General features: G+C 38.4%; 1 protein-coding gene across 2 annotated transcripts in view; it reads left to right on the forward strand.

The window, feature by feature from the left end:
- LOC121505486 (anoctamin-4-like) overlaps window positions 1-16,317 on the forward strand; it is a 68,304-nt gene extending 51,987 nt beyond the window's left edge. For both annotated transcript variants that reach the window (XM_041780864.1, XM_041780863.1), the window contains 14 exons: window positions 2,384-2,466; window positions 2,802-2,942; window positions 3,297-3,461; window positions 5,201-5,237; window positions 6,564-6,675; window positions 7,355-7,412; window positions 9,567-9,664; window positions 9,878-10,020; window positions 10,240-10,392; window positions 10,487-10,634; window positions 12,435-12,554; window positions 13,171-13,276; window positions 15,328-15,531; window positions 15,654-16,317. In XM_041780864.1, coding sequence (XP_041636798.1) covers window positions 2,384-2,466; window positions 2,802-2,942; window positions 3,297-3,461; window positions 5,201-5,237; window positions 6,564-6,675; window positions 7,355-7,412; window positions 9,567-9,664; window positions 9,878-10,020; window positions 10,240-10,392; window positions 10,487-10,634; window positions 12,435-12,554; window positions 13,171-13,276; window positions 15,328-15,519 — 1,556 coding nt within the window. In that variant the 3' untranslated portion in view covers window positions 15,520-15,531; window positions 15,654-16,317. The remainder of the gene's footprint in view (window positions 1-2,383; window positions 2,467-2,801; window positions 2,943-3,296; window positions 3,462-5,200; window positions 5,238-6,563; window positions 6,676-7,354; window positions 7,413-9,566; window positions 9,665-9,877; window positions 10,021-10,239; window positions 10,393-10,486; window positions 10,635-12,434; window positions 12,555-13,170; window positions 13,277-15,327; window positions 15,532-15,653) is intronic.
- Window positions 16,318-20,982: the final 4,665 nt, after the last annotated feature.

The raw sequence follows: 20,982 nt of genomic DNA on the forward strand, positions 1-20,982 counted from the left end.
GGAAGTTTACGCTGTGATTTTCTCACCACAGTTTGAGGTCATTTAATGACATCAAACCAGTCCAGTCACTGGTCAGTCCAGGTGCATAATTACTTCATTTTCAGTTTCATAAGTCCTGAGTAATCATTTTAAATGGTAAATAAAGTTGAGCTTGTGTAATGCTTTTTCTAGTTGCTCCACTTTCACACATTGATTTTGTGGGCTGCTGTGTAAAATGTGCGTCAGTATTAGCTTATCCCATTCATACGCTGCGTTCCAAATTATTATGCAAATTGGATTTTAGTGTCATAAACATTAAATTTTTTGTTTTTCAGTGAAACTCATGGATGGTGTTATGTCTCAGGGCTCTTTGGGTCACTGATATCAATCTCAGACACCTGCGATAATTAGTTTGCCAGGTTAGTCCAATTAAAGGAAAACTACTTCAGAAGGACATTCCACGTTATTAAGCAGGCCACAGGTTTATGGTGATGAGTGCCGTGCAACCCTGGTTGGTCCAGGTGGAGGAGTGGTGGATGGTTGGTGGATGGCCACCATGTCCCAACAAGGCTATGAGGTCAGCAAGGAGGGGGCGGAGCCATGTTCTGGGCCACAATCATGGGGAGAGAGCTGGTAGGCCCTTTGAGGTTCCCTGAAGGTGTGAAAATGACCTCAGCAAAGTTTCTGACTGACCACTTTCTTCCACGGTACAAAAAGAAGAACAGTGCCTTCCGTAGCAAAGTTATCTTAATACATGACAATGCACCATCTCATGCTGCAAAGAATAGCTCTGTGTCATTGGCTACTATGGACATAAAAGGAGAGAAACTCATGGTGTGGCCCCATCCTCCCCTGACCTCAACCCTATTGAGAACCTTTTGAACATCCTCAACCTTAAGATCTATGAGGGCGGGAGGCAGTTTACATCAAAACAGCAGCTCTAGGTGGCTATTCTGACATCTTGCAAAGAAATTCAAGCAGAAACTCTCCAAAAATTCATGGTTAACATGGAACTTGGCCTGTTAAGATGTTTTTCATCAAAATAGCTTTGATTTCAGTAAATATGACCTCCCAATGCTGCAAATTCAACAAATGACCATTTTCAGTTCTTTGCAACCTATAAAATTTTTCAAAACTCTGTTTTGCGTAATAATGTGGAACAGTGCATTTTAAGTTGTTTTTATTATTTTTTTTTTTTAACTGTTGTTATGAGGAGGTTTGTTCAATAAAATTTGAATTATGCTCTCATGGTTGATGACTTGAAGATTATACTGACTGACATTTGCATCAACTATTTGGTAAAATCAGAGAAAAATATCATTTGCATAATAATTTGGAACACAGTGCACAAATCTACATGCCACTGATACAGCAGTGGGAGCAGTTTGGGGTTAAGTCTCTTGCCCAAGGACATATCAACATGTGGCTGCAGGAGCATGGGGTTCAAACCCCAACCTTCCAGTCTAGAGGCTGCCACCTATACCACAGACTTTATTCATGGTGTAAAATGACTGATATCCAACACTAATACTTATTGTTTGTGCCGCGCAACTATGCATTCTTTTATGGCTAGATTAAAATATTTTTAACAGATGCAATTAATGGTGTATTTGCATGTTATTTTGTTGCTATTAGTGTGTTCCCGGTCCCACAGTGATGTGAAAAAAGACACCACTACTCCTTTGACTGTCTAATTTCACTTTAAAATATCAGACAGCCCAGTGTGCAAGTAAAAAAGCAGTTTTCTTTAACTTTTCAATCAATTGCAATTTCTTTTTTTCCTTGGTCAAGCTAGTCGGTCCAACAGAAGTTCCTTAATTCCACTCTAAATTAATTGAGGTGCTTATCTGAAAAGTACCCTTAGTTTGAGATAGTGCAAAATACTGACTTAATGCATAACAAAGAAAATCTTTAATTCAGGAATTTTCAGAGGTCAACAGGTCAGAGAACAAAGAGCAAATCTTAACAGTCTCTACAATTTGCCTTTTATTAATGAATGTGTGGATTTGACAACAATGAGATTCTTTCTCTTTAAGCTCACAAACACAGTGTCTAAAATCAGCTGTTTGCTATATTAAAAAAAATTGATTTGATTCTCAAAATTTCAACTTTATTCTCCATTTCAAAATTTTTCTTGACATTTCGACATTAATCTCAAAGTGCACAGCATTATTTTTTCCTTTGCCTCTGGCCCTAATCCTCTTCCATGCCACAGAGGTCAAGTTTGCAGTACTCTTAGCACTATCCGCAGCACATGTAGACTACACCTACACTAATGCAGGATACTTCTACATAGACTCATCTATTAGAAACAGGATTCTGAATCGCAGTGTTTTTTCCCTAGGACACATTGTGATCCGTTTTATTTCCAAACACCTGAAGCTGTTTCATTTACCTGTTTCAGCAACCGTCTTCTTGGAGTTCTGGAAGAGACGCAGAGCTGTCCTGGCGTACGACTGGGACCTCATTGACTGGGAGGAAGAGGAGGTGAAATGCTTAGCCTATTTGTTCATTTCAGCTTTGATTGTTTGTCCACATGCACACTAAAATATGCCTTGTTATGAGCTTTAAAGACCACATCATGTCAACAGTACTCTGTTCTTCACTCTCTGGGTAAAGCGTCTCACTCAGAGGCAGCAATAATGCCCTTGACATGTAAAAAACAAAAGCTGTTCCTCTGCAATGACTATTTCATTTTCAAAGTTGTTCAATCAACCCGAACCAGGTCTCATCGCTAACTGGCAACTATATACAGAAATACTTCAGGCCCTAATTCCTTCACAGGTAATTTTTGCTTATGTTTCTCAACCCTTGTCTCTAAGGAGGAAATTCGCCCCCAGTTTGAGGCCAAATACTCCAAAAAGGAGCGGATGAACCCCATCTCTGGGAAGCCTGAGCCTTACCAAGACTTTACTGACAAATACAGCCGCCTCATCGTCTCGGCATCAGGGATCTTCTTCATGGTGAGTTTCTCTGTGAAGCAAATGTCAAGTAGCAGCTGTGCCACTCACTGTGACTGAGAAGTCTTTTCACTGCATATCCTGATTCTAAAATAACTATCATTAGTCATTATGTGTTATTGTGTCAATACAAAGGTCTGCTTCATTTGCACTGGAGCCGTTTTTGATCATTTCTTTTGCTTTTAAAAACAACCTACGATATTATAGCTATGCTTGTTTGCACAGGAAGGTGTCATTTCCTATTTTTGTTCATGTGACACTTAATGATAGATATTAACATTTTTGTAGTAAAAGTGCTATGTTAAGATAGTTTTATTAATAATCATGGTATTTTGTCACGTTATTATGACTCCTCAGATCCTGGTGGTGATTGCTGCTGTGTTTGGCATCGTCATTTATCGTGTGATCACCGTCAGCACCTTTGCGGCCTTCGGCTGGGCTCTGATCAGGAACAACTCTCAGGTGGCGACCACGGGAACAGCAGTGTGCATCAACTTCTGCGTCATCATGCTCCTCAATGTGGTGGGTTCAATCAGGCAGTCTTCATTCATATAGCACCAGTTAATCACAATATCTCAATATGTTCCACAAAGAGGTCTAGGCAGGTCTAGACCATAGTCTTGGTTTAGTATGTTACAGTAAACCTCCAGGGAGCCTAAATGCAAATAGTACTATGAGTACCTTTGGGGGCAAACACCCCCTCTGCCCTCGCTCTGAGTTTACCAGTGATAATAAGATAAGACAAAAACAATTATGTTCAATTATTTCTGTATCATTCTAAACTGTTGGGCTGTGATCATGAAAATTGTATGATTATGCTGGTACATGCTGCTTGGCTCTGAGTAAGTTGTTATTTCAGTGCTAAATGATGAGCTTTAAAATTATTTTTCATGCTTAACCTCCTGAGACCTGAGCTTTTGTTTGGACATCTGTTTGGAAGTCTATATGGGATAAGTGGAACCTAATAAAACCTAAGCCTTGTCTTTGAACATGAAATCATTTTCACTAAAAAATGTCTGCATAGGAGGATAATAGGCATATCTTAATGTACAACATACAGAAAAAGCTTTCCTTTACTAATAGGAAGGTTTTTTTCTGATGAGGGACAAGAAGTTGTTAAGAACAAGTTTCCACAAAAAGCTGTAGAGATTTGGGAACATTTTCTTTAAAATTATTAGAGATTTCAAAAATCCCTAATAATTTTCCAAATTCCATAAAATTTCAAGGACATTCCCAAAGATATCTATGAAAGTTCTTTAACATTTTTAAGATCCCTTAAAATAATGCTAAAATGTCCCAAACCTTTCAGTAAACCTTTTTGAAAAGGGTGTTAGGAGTTACATAAATTTTTCACCAACAATTCCTGAGAATTTTAAGGTAAATTCCAACTGAAAATTTCTAGCATTCTGCCCTCGCTCAAAAGAAAGAACAGAACAAAGAAAATCTTATTTAACTCTCTCTATAAAATACAACTATACCCCCGAAACTGTTTAAAAAATTTCTGGAAATTTTTAAGCAAAACTAGGACAATTTCAAGCAAATTTCAACCAAAATTTCCAATCAGATATCTTTAAATTTAGAAATACTTTAATCCCCCAAATTCCCATAAAAGACCAGAAAATTTTTTTGCATCCTGCCCCCGCTTGAATAGAAAGAAAGAAAGAAAGAAAGAAAGAAAGAAAGAAAGAAAGAAAGTCAAATTAAACTCTCTAAAATATACATATATCCTCACAGGGGAGCGCACAGGTATGGGTGCTGGTTGCCAAAAACAAACCCCCCAAAGATTTTAACGAAAATTCCTGAAAATTTCAAAGTAAAATTGCAGGCAAATTACTGAACCTTTTAAGGAAATTCTGGACAATTATCTAAACACAGCAGAATTTATTTCAATGTTGAGGAAAGGCAAAATGTAACAATGTCGTCATAAGTACATGCAGGGTCTCTGGAGGTTGAAGCTTGTTATGTTTATTCTTAAGTTAATTTAAACTACCATTAGGGTGCAATGAGGGCATTGTCACTCATTAGTTTGATACACAAATAACCTGCAGTGTTTTTTTCTTCCCAATGGCCAAATGATTGCTTGATGTGTGACAGCAGCCCTAAAACACATCACAACTAATAAACAAATAAGTAAAACTGCAAAATGTTTAATTTTTACTTATTTTACCAACAAAGACGATGTCTGCATGCTGTTTTAAACGATACTATGTGCATCAACTCAGCTTCCTCCCTCATTAATCACCTTCAACATTTTCTTCCAGCTTTATGAAAAAGTTGCTCTACTTCTCACTAATTTAGGTAAGTTGACTGCTGTAAAAATATTTTCTTGAAATATTGAAATTGTTTTTGTTGTGAATCAAGTCAATTCAAGGCTGGATCAGACTACATGGATTTAACCAGCATTGACTTTACCTGACTGCATCGTCACAGCCGAACATCAAACATTGGGCCTGAATATAGACATTGGGAGCATTCTTGTAGTGTGACATAAAAAATTGCATCCAGGACACCCGAAACGATGATTCAGCGAGACTGTCATGTTTCAATTTTTCTTGCATCCTCAGTCTAGTTTGTCATCCTAACCTGGGGTTAATGACATGAGTCCTGATGTGACCAATAGGAACGCATTTGCTCAAAAACCTCATAAACACTGTCAACTATATGCATTCTCTGTATGGACAAAAGCATCTGGCTGCCTGACCAGTACACCAACAGGGACTGTAATGACATTGTGTTTTGGAATGTTTCTGTGGGAATTTGTGCTAATTCATTCTGTAGAGCATTTATGAGATCAGGCACTGATGTTGGACAAAAAGGCCTGGCTCGCAATCCCCATTCTAGTTTATCCCAAAGATGCTTGATGGGGTTGAGGTCAGGGCTTGCTGCAGGCCAGTCAACTTTTTCCACACCAAACTCATCAAACCAGAGGGCAGAGATCACAGCAGAACTGCGAGTTCAAGCAGGAATAGTATGTCAACAGCAGACTTTTTTACCTTTTTGGGTTAATTTATCATCCATTCCAGCATAAGTCCATGATATTATTGCTTCTGCCATTGGGTAACGTGGTTTCATGTCAAATTAATTTTCTAAATGTCCTCAAAAGTTTACTTTTCCTTATCTATGGCGCTGTTGTAGCTCTGTGGCCCACTGACCTCCTGGTGACCCTTTGCTCTTGCTGCAGGATGAGATGTTATGTTGATATATTGATGATTTACAATCGGTAGTCCATGCATTGTGTTGTATTTTGAAAGAACCAGATAATCTAAGCTTGTGACTTCCTGTTTGGAGCTTTCTGATTGACGGGAATTGACGCAGTTTGGCAGCCGCCAGTCAAAATAGACCTGCAGCATATCCTCAGGGAAGCGCAGTGGAGTGGCGATTCAAGGACATGCCGGTGCCGGACTCAAGCACGGGCAGTGGAACTGCTCTGATTGACTAGAGGGGGAGTGATTTGCTTTGCAGTACGATTCACAGCACAGCCACTGTATGTGTTGCATAGTTGCATATTTGTTTGTTGCATAGTTCGGCATGATGCCAAAGAAAAAAAAGTTGTCAAGTTGTCATTTTTTGTGAAGTTTCACCCCAGACTTCTCTGTGTAAGTCTGCCCCTCTTTTCCTCTACAGAACAACCCAGAACAGAGTCAGAGTGGGAGAACAGCTTTACACTCAAGATGTTCCTGTTCCAGTTTGTCAACCTCAACAGTTCAACTTTCTACATTGCCTTTTTTCTGGGAAGGTAAGGAGGTCATGGGAAGTTGCCAAAAAGACAGGCTGTTTCTCAATATCAGTATTTCTTTTTCCAGGTTACATGTATTCACAATAATTGTAGTGAATAAAAAATAGAAATAATGAGTAGTTGTAAGTGGAAATACAACAATAAAAAAACTTTTTCGTCTTTCCCTCATGTATTTTGATTTTCAGAGTATCTACAAAATTCGAAACAAGCCAACACGGTTCTTTGTTTGTGGTCTGTCTATATCTGAAAACAAAATCTGATGGTCCATTTAGAATCTGATCTCATTTGACGCCACAGTGAGTCATTATGATACGGGGGGTAGCACTGTTTGTGTTCAGCCCAAACAGTCATGGTTTGGGGGTCACAGTTTGGGGCACAATAGTCTCATTCATACTGGATCACAAGCAGCTGCTTTGCTTCACAGCTCAGAACATGCTGGGGTTGTTGCCACTTTTTAACTGCTTTTCCCCCGTTGTTAAGTCATGACCTTGCATTTATAAAAACAGGGAGTACATAGTGTTGTTGAGTAGACAATCTTTGTGGAGTGCTGGAGTGTGAATGGAGCATAGACATTTCATTCAACTTGCAGGGGAAATTTTTCGAACATATATAAAAGTGTTGCCTTAGTAAGACAGCAGGCTTTATTCTTAAAATAATGCTGTATTTTCTCGTTTGGCAGATTTACAGGCCGGCCTGGTGCATATCTACGCCTCATCAATCGCTGGAAACTGGAAGAAGTGAGTAATTACTTTGCTCTGCCCTGGGGGAATAACAGCAAAGCACTCTGCCTCTAAGTATTCCTAAATTGAACATTAAGCTATTACTGTACACCGGCCACCAGACGTTTAACCCCCATCAGCAGTAAGCCGTGCTGCCAGCAGTGCTTATGGGAACATGTGGGGATAAAACACACTGAGGTGGTCTAAGGGGACTGAAAGCCTGAGCTGGCACTTTAAGGTGCTGAGCTCATGTTCTGCTGCTTGTTCCCACAGCTGCTGAAATGGAAACAGAAGAAAGGCTCTGTGATGTGACATGTACAGAACAAGAACAGCATGAGTCAGCATTTTGTAGTCATGTCCATTATGAAGTTATGTAATAAAGTTACAGGGAACAAAGTACACTGAAGCAAAGTTATAAAACTATAAAGGACTCTTTGAACAGGCTCTGTGGATCAGGTTTATAATTTATAAAATTAAGTGTAAGATGTATTATAAAATCTGCAAAGAAATCATGATGGATATTTAAACAAGCACCAACTTGTGGCCTGAAAGTTGAATTTATTGGGCTCTAAAATCACACCAATGCCCACAGTGCATGGAGAAATTTACAACCCCAATTCCAAAAAGTTGGGGCACTGTGATCACATAAACTCATATTTTATTCACAACGAAACATAAACAACATATCATTTTACCACTTCATGCAAAATATGTGCTCTATTTGAATTTGAAGGCAGCAACACATGTCCAAAAAAAAAAAAAAAAAGTAGGGACAGTGCCGTGTTTTCAGCGTGTTTGATTACCAAAAAGAATTTAAATTTTTGATTCATCTGTACCAGTGTTAATTTCATGGACTCAGATTTTGACTTAAAGTGTTCATCAACAGCCTTTTTTCCCCATGATAAAACTAGACTAAGACTAGCCAAAGATAGACCTGTGATGACTAAAACTGACTAAAAGTAAGTTTAGTTTTTCATCAAGATGACTAAAACTAGACTAAAATATAATTTAGTCTTTGTTGGACATTAAAAATGCATGATATTTCTTCACTGTGGGTAAATCTGTCAAAAAAAAACAAGCATCTGTATCTCTTTTGCCTCTTATCTGTGGAAAGCAGGGACCCTAGGTTTGGCAGGGTGCACAGAGCACACTACCATGATTTGGTACCAGATTTAGGCAAGGAAATAAATGCTTGGACTAAAAGTAAAAACTAAAATGTGAGAACTTCTTATGGACTAAAACTAGACTAAAATCTTTTGGCGCTTCCGTCAACTAAAACTAGACTAAAACTAAAGGAAAGAAATGACTAAAATGTGACTAAGACTAAAAGACATGTTATCAAAAGACTAAGACTGAGACTAAAATTAAAAGTAGCTGTCAAAATTCATACAGAATCATAACTGTTTTAAAAACAGTTTTGCCTGAGGGCCCCAAGATCATGAGCATCCAATAATTACCTTCGGCCTTGTCCCTAAAGATTTCTCCAGGTTCTCAGAATCTTTTGATGATTTTATAGACTGTTACATTTAGGAGCATTTACTGAAATGTTACATAATTTTCAGACTTGTTTTTGGTAGATTGGTAATCCTTAGCTCATCTTTACTTCTCAGACTCTGCCTCTCTAAAATGCTCCTTTTATACCAAGATATGTTACTGACTTGTTGTTATTTAATCTAATTAGTTGCAAGATGCTCCTCTTGCTGTTTTTCCAGTGGTACCAAACACTTTTCCACCATGTTGTTGCCCCGTCCCTACTTTTTTGAGATGTGTCACTGCCATCAAATTGAAAATGAGGTCATATTTTTCATGAAATACTAACATTTCTCAGTTCCAACATCTGATTTATTGTTTGTTTTCTATTGTGAATAAAATATTGGTTTGTGAGATTGGCAAATCATTGGATTCTATTTTTGTTTACATCTCACACAGCATCCCAACTTTTTTGGAATTGGGCTGGTACAAAAAGATCTGAAACTTAAGGAACTAGCCTCATTCAGGGACTTACAGTGTTTTTTTGATAGCTCAAAGCAAGCACACCTGTATAGATATCCAAATTATTATTATTATCATTTATTTATTTATTTATTATATTATGTAATGCAAATTAATGACACATTTAATTCCCCTTTTGTATTTGCCACTTTTTTCTCTCTCTCTTTCCTGTCCCTGCAGTGTCACCCCAGCGGTTGTCTCATTGACCTCTGTATGCAGATGGGGATCATTATGGTGCTAAAACAGACCTGGAACAACTTCATGGAGCTGGGCTACCCGTGAGCTTAAAGCTTTTAATGATTCTCTCCATCCATTACTAAAAATATAGTTAAATAATTCAAAATAAATAAGAATTACCCCTACTATAACTTATCTATTTATAATATCCTCAGTCAGATATTACATCAGCTGACTAACGGGAAGGAAAATTGCCTCCATTGTGATGATTCAGTCACATCTTTTGTTATGTATGGTTGTTTTTTTTCCCCAAGATTGTTGCAGAACTGGTGGACCCGGCGGCGGCTGAGGAGGGAGCACGGAGACAAAGCAAAGGCCAGCTTCCCTCAATGGGAGAGAGACTACAACCTGCAGCCAATGAATGCCCACGGACTCTTTGATGAATACTTAGAAATGAGTACGTTGGAATTGAAACACCATGCATACATTGTCTTTACATCAGTAATAATGATAGCTCCCTCGATGTTGGTGCTACAGTCTTAACTGCCAGGCTCCAGGTTATCCCAAATGTCCTCCAAAGTTTTTTTAAGTTTGATGTGAACAAACTGGAGTAATAATAGACAGTAAAAAAGGGGGTCCTTTATGACTCTTCTTAAAATGTGTTTTTGTGTTCCAGTTTTACAGTTTGGCTTCACCACCATCTTCGTGGCAGCTTTTCCCCTGGCTCCTCTCTTAGCGCTGCTCAACAACATCATCGAGATCCGACTGGATGCCTACAAGTTCGTCACACAGTGGAGACGACCTCTGCCTTCACAAGCCAAAGACATCGGTAACCTTTAGACTTTTTTCTGTAGACCTTTGTCTAGTTTGATTTCCTCCTCCGTTAGAAGTTAAAGAGGAACCGTATGCATTGTTGTGTTCAGGGATCTGGTACGGTATCCTGGAGGGCATTGGAATCTTGTCCGTCATCACCAACGCCTTCGTCATCGCTGTTACCTCAGACTTCATCCCTCGCCTTGTTTATGCCTACAAGTATGGGCCGTGTGCTGGTCAGGGCCGAGCAGGAGAGGGGTGAGTGATTATTACCTCCGCCAAGGAGGTTATCTGATTGGGTGGGTTTGTTGTTTGTTTGTTTGTTTGTTAGTTTGTTAGCAACATAACTCAAAAAGTCATGACGGATTTTCATGAAATTTTCAGGAAATGTCAGAAATGGCATAAGGAAGAACTGATTAGATTTTGGGACTGATCCGGATCATCATGTGGATACAGGAATTTGTGAAAGGATTTTGTAGTATTGGGAGATAGGGCTAATGGCGGAGGTCTGCGTTGTTACCACTGTACACCAGGAGATGGCAGACATGAGTAACTTCAATCCCAGCAGCAATTTTTCTATTCAAAGTTTTTGAGTTTATAGAGTTTGAAAGACGCACGCCCGGTCAAGGAGACGAGTCGGAGCGTAAAGGAGAGAAAGACAGCGAATTGTAGCGAGAATACTCACAATGCTGGAAGGAATAGAGGAATATTCACCCTCTGCCATGACTTTCAGTCATCCGGTGAGACCATGGGTGCTTCTGCCACGATAGTCCACATGTAGCGAAGCCAATGCTTTCCCTCACCGTGTCTTCACCCCACCGGAGAGGGAGTAATCAGCGAATTCGATTTTGGGAGTGATCCAGATCACCATCTGGATCCAGGAATGTTTTTAAAGGATTCTTCACTATTGGGAGATAGGGCTAATGGTAAAGGTCTGCACTCTCTGAGTGCTTTTCTAGTTTATTAAAGTAAAAGTAACAATTATTACTTATGAGCTGGACTACGGTGGCCCTTAAGGTAAAAAATTTGTTTTAAGAATGGGTTTTGTATAGCTAGAAATGTTTGTCTAGTTCGTTCAAATGTTTTTGCAATCAGTTTTATTACTTATGTTTCATGTTCCACAAAACTTCATTGCATTGAAATTTTCATAAAATGGGGGCAAAAAAATGCTTGTTCTTTTTCTATTTTTGCATTTCAAAAAATATTTCTTTTTCTTTCAAGAAAGGTTTTTTTGAATATTTTCATTTTTTTATTGTTTATAAACTGTTTTTTTTTTGTTTGTTTGTTTTGTTTTTTTCTTCTTGTCTCTTGCCACATGAATATTTTTTTGCATCTCATGGAATCTTTGTTGTTGTTGTTTTTGTTTCAAGACATGTTTCCTTTTTAATGTTTTCAAGTTTTTCTAATTTTATTTTAAAAAATCTTGAGGTGCTATTTACCTATTAGGACCCATTTTTGTATTCCTTTTTTATTTTATTTTTTTTTTTTTAAGAAAGTATTCATTTTTATATTCAATACATTTTTTTTTTTCAAAATGTTGTTTTTTTCCAAGAAATGCGTTTTTTTAACATTTCCAATTTTTTTTTTGCTCCATTTGAATTTGATGGCAGCAACACATGTAAAAAAAGTACGGACAGGGCCATGTTTACCATTGTGCTGTATTTCCAAAAACAGTTTAATTTTTTTGGTTCATCTGTTTATGCATGTCTCGAATTTTTTTTTTTTCTATTTGATGACATTATTGTATTCCTTTATTTCAGTAAATATTTTTGTTTTGTTTTTGTTTGTCATTAACTTTTTTGTGGTTTTTGGTGTTTCATAAAATCTTTTGCAGTAGACAAGATTGTTTTTTGTTCTTTGAAATGTTGTTTCTTGATTTGTTTTGTTTTTTCACCCAATATTTTTACATTTCACATGTTTTTTGTGTTTCTCTCAATGTTTTTTTATATTTGAATAAATGGTTTTGCAGTTGGCTTTCAGGGCCACCGTACTAACTCTTCTTTTCCTTTTAAACCCTCTTTCTCTCCGTGGTTAATCTTATTTCACTCTCTTTCTCAGGTGTATGATGGGTTATGTTAATGCAAGTCTCTCTGTGTTTCGAGTGTCTGACTTTGAGAAGCGATCTCAGCCGAGGACTAATGGCTCAGAGCTGATTGGAGGAGCTGTCAAATACTGCAGGTGTGTTTGACTAATATACTCTAAAATATCATCATTTTATCAGAGGCAGAGCTGCCATTTCTCAGAGTTTCCACTGAACTAAAAAAGTAACTCTTCCTTATTAGCTTGTTCATTTTTTTATCAGGATTCAGCTGGAAGCTTTAATGCAATCTCAGGATGGATTGTGTGACCTGTTTTTGTGTGCATGTCTATGCATCACTTTATTAATCACCCCAATTAACCAACACACAGACTTCTTCTGAGATCCATATAAAATATATTCCAAATAAGTAGGCCAAACAGGAGTGTAGATATAAACCAGCATTAACAAGGTAGAGGAGCCCAAAAAAGACTTTCAACCATATGTTTTATAAATGCTTCTTTTCCGTGATTACAAAAAATTGTCAGCTGTTGAGTGGAATACGTTTTCGTACCATTACTCACCAAAGTAATTAAGATAGTATTGCTTTAAAACAAACATTGTAAAAAACAAAAAAATACAGTATAAAAAAATCATGACACTCAAAGACTGTTTTTATCAGGGTTTTTCTTAATAATGCAATGACTTAATATGTTTTAGTTTCATCATATATTGAAACTAAACTTGAAACTTGATCATCTTTGTTTGATCGATCAGGTATCGTGACTACAGAGAGCCTCCAGACTCTACTGAGCCGTATTCATACACGCTGCAGTTCTGGCATGTTCTGGCAGCTCGGCTGGCATTCATCATCGTCTTTGAGGTTTGTGTTTGTAATCAGACAATTGTTTCCTTTCAATTCTTTAGTCACTGTATTTATTTAACTGTATTTGACACCTTCTGCAACGTTTGGCTCTAAATTGATCACAAATAAAGTAATAAGTGGTCCATTTTTTTATGGCGTATTAGGATCGACATGAAAAAGAAAACAGGGGAGATGCAAAATATTTGGTGTAATGTGTGTCAGGTAAAAACAATGTTAAAATGATGTGATTAAAGTTGGCATGTTCAGAAAAAGTTAAGATGTCAAGAAAAAGTTTAAAGATCAAGTATAATGTAAAATATTGAGAACAAATGAAGAAATGTTAAAAAATGAAAAAGTAAAAAAAAAATCGAAAGGATTTTTGTTGAGGATGAAGACAAAAAAAATAAAGCCAAAATGTAGAGGCTAAAAAAAGGAAAATATGGAGACAAAAGTGGAATTGTTGTCAAGATGTCTAAATCTTGAAGGCAGAAAAAGATGAAAACAAGAAACAATGCTAGAATAAGATAATAATGTTGATAGGAAAAGTCAAAATTTTGAGATAAAAATCAAACCATTTGAGAAAAATTAAAAATCTTAAGAAAAAAGTAAACTGTTGAGTACAATTGTTGAAATGTCAAGAAAATGTTGAATTGTTGAGGGAAAAAAATCAAGAAGTCAAGAAAATAATCTAACTATGAGAGGCAAAATGTCATGAAAAAAACTGTCCTTTAAAATAAAAAAAAAAAATTTGATTCAGAAATCAAAACAGTTGGGGAAAAATGCCAAGAAAAAGCCAATGGGTTGAAGAAAACACTTTGAATTGCCAAGTTAAAGTTAAAATCATGGAAAAGGGAAATACTGGGGTTAAGAAGTTAATTTGTTGTGGAAAAAAGTTAAATGACAAGGACAAAAATTGAAATAATCTGAAAAATTAAGTGCAAGAAAATAGCAAGATAAAAGCAATGTAGAAAGAGAAAGGTTTTAAAAATAAAATTATGTTTATTAAAAAGGTGAAAAGTTGAAACAGTTGAGGGAAAATTTGTAGAGGGGAGAAAGGAAAGACGTTAATACTACCATTTTAAATGTAGCTTAAAAAATGTTCAAATGTCAAGACAAGTTTTATAATGTTGGAACCAAAAATTGAAATGTCACAAAAATGCTGAAATTTTTAAAAATGAAGCAAAATATCATGAAGTAAATATAATGTTGAAAAAACGAAATGTCGACAAAGAAGTTGAAACAGATGACAAAAACCAAATGTCAAGAGACAGGCCAAAATGGTGAAAAAAAATTGGAAATGGCAAGGAAAAAAGTTGAAATAGTGAAAAACTGAAATATTGTGAAACAAAAGTAAAATTTTAATGGAAAAAATGTCAAATATCAAGAAAGAAGAGGAAATGTTGAGAAATATGTAAAAATGTAATCAAAATGGCAAGAAAATAGAAATATAGCTAGAAAAGGGTTTAAATAAATTTTTTAAGATGAGAAATGAAAAACAAGTTGAAATGTGTAACTAAAAAAGCAGAGTGTAAAGACAGGGCTAAATTGTTGGTTGAAATAAAGTCAAAAAGTGGAGAAACAAATGTCAAAGTGATAAGTAGAGTATGTTGGGGGGAAGGAAAAATGTTGAGGAAACTGTTTAGATGTAGTAAAAACAATGTTAGAAAAAATGTTAAATGTCAGGTTCATAAGCTTCAATGTTGAGACCAGAACTTGGAATGCTGAGATGGAAAATCTAAATGTTGGAACGAAGTAAAATACTGTGGAAGAAAAGTAAACGATTGGGAAAAAAATCAGACTTTCAAGGGCGTAGTCAACTCCAAAACAGTACATCTACATTTCTCATTTACTGTATGGTTGTAGTGCCTTATATAAAAATGTTCCTCTCAGTTTTTTCTCCCTGATACTCTTCTGTAGTTTTTTAGCTTTATCGCACGTTTGAAGGACTTGCTTGAGAATTTACAAACCTGCATCCAGGTCAGATTTACCCTGGCCTGAGAGTGAAGATTTGTTTTACAGTCTTGACATCCTCTGGCATTGTAATGATGAACTGTGTTTGTTTTTTTCAGCATATGGTCTTTGCTATCAAGACCCTGATCGCGTACTTGATCCCTGACCTTCCCAAGGACCTGAGGGATCGGATGCGCAGAGAGAAGTACCTGATCCAGGAGATGATGTACGAGGCCGAGCTGGAGAGACTGCAGAAAGAGAAGAATGAGAGGAAGAGGAAAGACAGGGCTCATCATAAGGAGTGGCCCTGAACTCAGAGACAGGTACAGATGGACGTGTTGAAGGAAATGAATCGATTTATTGACCTTCTGCACATTTTACAGCAGTTTTGCCTTGTCTCCAAATTTCATCATGAAGTTCATCTTATCGGTTTTTATTGTCCCAGGTTATCAGCTGGTTTTCTGTGTTCACTGCACTGTGGAGGAAGGAGAAGACTGCTGGGATTCCTGCATGATACTGGATCCTCTTACCATGTCTGACCAGCACCACTTGGTGGACTGTTAATGAATTGCACCCTTCAGGGCTACTCGTTGACCTCTGACCCCTCTCCTCTGCACACATAACAGATGTCCTCTTCAACATTTGGCAGCAGGTTTTGCTACTTTTTATTTTTCAGACCGTTTTTACCACTTTGGACTTCAACAGTGTATGTCTTCAGATCCTGAATGTCTAACAGACTCCACTTTTACAGACTTCTTGTCTTGAAGGAGGGAAAATCTCTCCAAAGCTTACTGAATGACAAACCCTGTTTACATTTCTCCTTTTTTAAAGGAGTTCACCTTTTGCTTTACTGTAAATAAAGACATTTCAGGATATCTGCTTTGCTAAAGTGTAGTGCAAAAACAACTAGAGAATGTCATTTCTTTAGACATTGTGGAGGGAAGCCAGACTGTTTTCCTTCATTTTTGATGAAAAAACTGCTTGTTAGATGGCTGGTAGATAAATGACTTAGAGTTGGAGTAGTAGGTTGACATAAAGTATGAGCTATGCAGCTGTTGGGAGAAACTCAGATGAACATAGATGGGTTTGCTTGCTTTGTGAGCCCACCACTAAAGGAACTTAGAGATCAGATCTGTCCAAGTCATGACTGTGTCTCACTTGGCTTGATTTGGAATGCATACAGTTTGAATTAAGAGGAATAATTGCTGTAATAAACATATTTATTGTAAAGAAATCTAACTTAATTTGACTTTGTATATGTGTCTTTCTTCTGCACTGATTTATGAGGAGCCATTTTATCAGTATTCGTGTCTAAAAGAAGTCATCCAACAAAGTTCAAATTATAGAGAAAATGAATTTGGTCTACTTTTTTAAGAGGTCTGTCCTTATTTCATGCAACAAGATGATATCAGGTCAGGTATGGGGGAATATGCTGGTTCTGCTCTGCTCTGAGCTGCTCTGGGCTTCCTGATGGCCATCGTCCATGCCTGCGCCAGTCCCATGCCCCATCTCTCTAGGTATCCCCCCAGCTGCCCCCTCCACAATGCATGCCATTGCACCTGGCGTCAGGACCAGCCCATCAGGTCCTGGGCACCTAGTATGCAGTGAGTTGGATCAGTCCAGGGAAAGTGCACCATATGCCAGTGAAAGTACATTTACCATCCCGTATCAATCAGCTGACCCTTAGCCAGTGATACCCAAAGATGTGCCTTAGATACACTATATTGCCAAAAGAATTCACTCACCCATCCAAATAATTGATATCAGGTGATCCAATCACTTCCATGGCCACAGGTGTATAAAATCAAGCACCTAGGCATGCAGACTGTTTCTACAAACATTTGTGAAAGAATGGGTCGCTCTCAGGAGCTCAGTGAATTCCAGCATGGTACTGTGATAGGATGCCACCTGTGCAACAAGTCCAGTCGTGAAATTTCCTCTCTCCTAGATATTCCACAGTCAACTGTCAGTGGTATTATAACAAAGTGGAAGCAATGGGAACGACAGCAACTCAGCCATGAAGTGCATAGTGCACAGAGGTCACCAACTTTCTGCTGTCAATCACTACAGACCTCCAAACTTCATGTGGCCTTCAGATTAGCTCAAAAACAGTGCGTAGAGAGCTTCATGGTATGGGTTTCCATGGCCAAGGAGCTGCATCCAAGCCATACATCACCAAGTGCAATGCAAAGTGTCAGATGCAGTGGTGTAAAGCACGCCGCCACTGGACTCTAGAGCAGTAGAGACGCGTTCTCTGGAGTGACAAATCGCGCTTCTCCATCTGGTAATCTGATGGACGAGTGTGGGTTTGGCGGTTCCCAGGAGAACGGTACTTGTCTGACTGCATTGTACCAAGTGTAAAGTTTGGTGGAGGGGGGATTATGGTGTGGGGTTGTTTTTCAGGAGCTGGGCTTGGTCCCTTAGTTCCAGTGAAAGGAACTCTGAATGCTTCAGCATACCAAGAGATTTTGGACAATTCCATGCTCCCAACTTTGTGGGAACAGTTTGGGGATGGTCCCTTTCTGTTCCAACATGACTGTGCACCAGTGCACAAAGCAAGGTCCATAAAGACATGGATGAGAGAGTTTGGTGTGGATGAACTTAACTGGCCTGCACAGAGTCCTGACCTCAACCCGATAGAACACCTTTGGGATGAATTAGAGTGGAGACTAAGAGCCAGGTGTTCTCGTCCAACATCAGTGTGTGACCTCAAAAATGTGCTTCTGGAAGAATGGTCCAAAATTCCCATAAACACACACCTAAACCTTGTGGAAAGCCTTCCCAGAAGAGTTAAGGCTGTTATAGCTGCAAAGGGTGGACCGATGTCATATTAAACCCTATGGATTAAGAATGGGATGTCCCTTAAGTTCATATGCGAGTCAAGGCAGGTGAGCGAATACTCTTGGCAACATAGTGTAAGTTGCCACTTAGGCATCCAGTTGGCACCACTGGCCATCAGTCAACCTCCAGGACTGACAGGAGTATTGTAAGACTGGAGGAACCAAGGACTGGAAGAATCTGACTTTCCTCCACATGCTCAGATACCGGGAACGCCACACTGTCTTGCTCAGTGAACCTATCACCCTACAGTTGAGTTCAGCTCTGCGGTTGATCTCACTCTCACAGTCAGCAGATCGATGGATTACACTGCCAAGGTAGGTCTGCTCTACAACTTCTACGCTCTCACCGTTCACAGACACAGATTCAATGGCAGCATTCAAGGCGTCCCCAGATGCCTTGATCTTTGTTTTGGCCCGGGAGACATGCATTCCCAATGCTTCAGCTTCCTCACTCAAGTTAAGAGCCCCCAAGAGGACATCTACAGTCTCTGCATTTGCCTTGAGTTTGGCACCCCTGCTTCAGTGGCTTAACTACAATGTGATGAGAAAAAAAAGGAATGCAATTAATCCCATTAAACAAATTCATGCACAAATCATGGATCTTAATTGCACCACACTTAATGCATTAATGTTGAAAGCTATAATAGAAATTAATGATTGTTCACAGAAGAACAGATTTGCAAAACTTTTTTTTTGTCTGAAATAAGATTTCTGTGTGCAAAGTAAAATAATTTTAGCATTCAGTTAGAACTTGGATTTTCAGAAAAGCTGTTTTAAAAAAAATCCTTGCTGCGTTTATTTGGGGACTATTGAAAAAAAATTATTTTCATAGGGGTGTGAATAAATACCTCTATATATTTAGTGCTCACAAATACTTTATCAAGGCCCATAATGTGCTTATAGGTGTAATAATCTTTAAGACCACCAGAGGGCACTAGAGAACTAAGTTACACTTTAAACTAATGGCACTCCTCCACATACAGCTGATTTATTAGTGTAATATTCTATTTAATGATAGATAATTACCATATCACTACGCTGGGCAAGCCACACAAAAGGAGTGAAGATTCATGGGTATTTCACTGAGACAGATTAGCATCATAAATCTGCTTTGTACACAGGAAGTTGAATTTAACTGATTGTCTGACTCATTTAAATCAGTGTCCTTTGATGCACCACTTTAGAGATTAAACAAGGAGAGCTGATGCTGGTTCTGAAAAATAACCTTGACTGTAAAGCACATTTGTGTCCTGTGAAGCTGCCTCAAGGCTGACCAGCCTGTTATCGCTGCAGATAAGAGGGCTTTTAATGTGTTTAACCACAACACAGCTTTCACAGCAGCACCATTCAGTGAGCTTAGCAGCTGGAAAGCAAGAAAAATCAATCCCGCTTTTAAATGTCAAAAACTAATATTTGAAAAACGCAAATATGTTGTCGACATCCCCTCTTCAACTCTTTAATTTAGGGCCGCATGACAATACTGCTGGGACTGGTATTGTGCTGGAGGTCCCTGCAGATGCATTTTAATAACCAAACACATCTGTTTATCCAGCGTCGATCACTATCTGCTCCCTTTGAACATCAAAAATAATCATAGATTAGAGAGCACAGGCTTTTCCCTGCAGCCTGGATTACCCTGGTGTGGTGGCCTTTGCTCAAACTCCATTTTGATTATTAAAAGCTGGGGACAGAGGAGGCAAACTGTGTTTTGTTTCCTGTTAAGGCGACTCGTCCCTAAGAGGATTAGCCCTGACACACGCTCAGGAGTTACGTAAGGCTGTCAGAGGATAATATCTGACATTTCCTCATATCCTGCATTTTGGCAGCCGGGCACTCTGGGAAATTGATGTAGTGAACTCATGTGTGATGGAACAGTGAAATTAAAAAGAAAGAGGGAATATGTGAGCTTTCTTTGCCACAAATGAGATCTGATGTCATGCATTTTAAACACACAGAGCTGTCATTTTGCTGCTGAGTTCTTCATTTTGCTGTTTCTTAATGCATAGAAAGGATTACAGGAAGAAGATATACTTTGTCAATCCTTTAATGGGGAAATTATATTTAAGACTCTGTTATTGAACATGCTACACAAACAAGCTGAAATAGATTCAGTAATGGAGAGCTGTAAGACGGGGGGCTGCTGCAAGAGAGGAAGCACCCTCTGGTTCCAAGTCTTTAGAGTCGAAGCTCCTGCCACTCCAGCTAGTGCTGCTAAATAAGACTGGCCTTACTCTAGACTCACTTCAAATCTTAAATGATTTTTTAAAACATGTGATACCACAAACACACATTATTTCAAATAATCTTTACTGACCTTATCTTCTGAACATACATGCTGGACAAGTAGTTCTTGCCTGATTTAGCCAAAAGACCAACACCTTAATGAGAACTGATGACCCAAAGTCCTGATGTTAGGACCTCGGACTGTACAAAACATATGACGGATCAAAGAGACAGAGTAGATCAGAATACAGAAGTACAGAATACATACAACCTGATGAAATTGGCTTCACAGCCCAATTCTGGGTCCCGATAACCTTACAAAGCCGATGGATTGGCCAGACACCATGTCTGTCAAGAGGCAAGTCCAAGCTCCAGTCAGAAATATTTGTCTCAGAGGAGAACGAGGTGGGGTTTGGTGGGGTTTAATTGTAGTGGAAGACAATAGCAATGGCTGCCACCAAGCTGGAGCTTGGATATAGACACAGGTTGTGAGAAGTTGAATAACTTTTGAACTACTTAATTTTTTTCCTTTGGAAGCCCTCAGTTTTCTAACCTTGCAAAGCAGATGGATACACCCGTTTCCTTATTTCTCACTTGTGAATCATTTGGGCCCGGTTAGAAAGTGACAAGACCAATCAGTGATGAGGGGCAGTACTTTCAGGTGTAGCAGAGTCGTGACGTAAGCAAGCAGCAACAACAGGCCAGTGCAAT

The sequence above is a fragment of the Cheilinus undulatus genome, linkage group 23 (assembly GCF_018320785.1).
Source record: "Cheilinus undulatus linkage group 23, ASM1832078v1, whole genome shotgun sequence".
NCBI classification, from domain to species: Eukaryota; Metazoa; Chordata; class Actinopteri; order Labriformes; family Labridae; genus Cheilinus; species Cheilinus undulatus.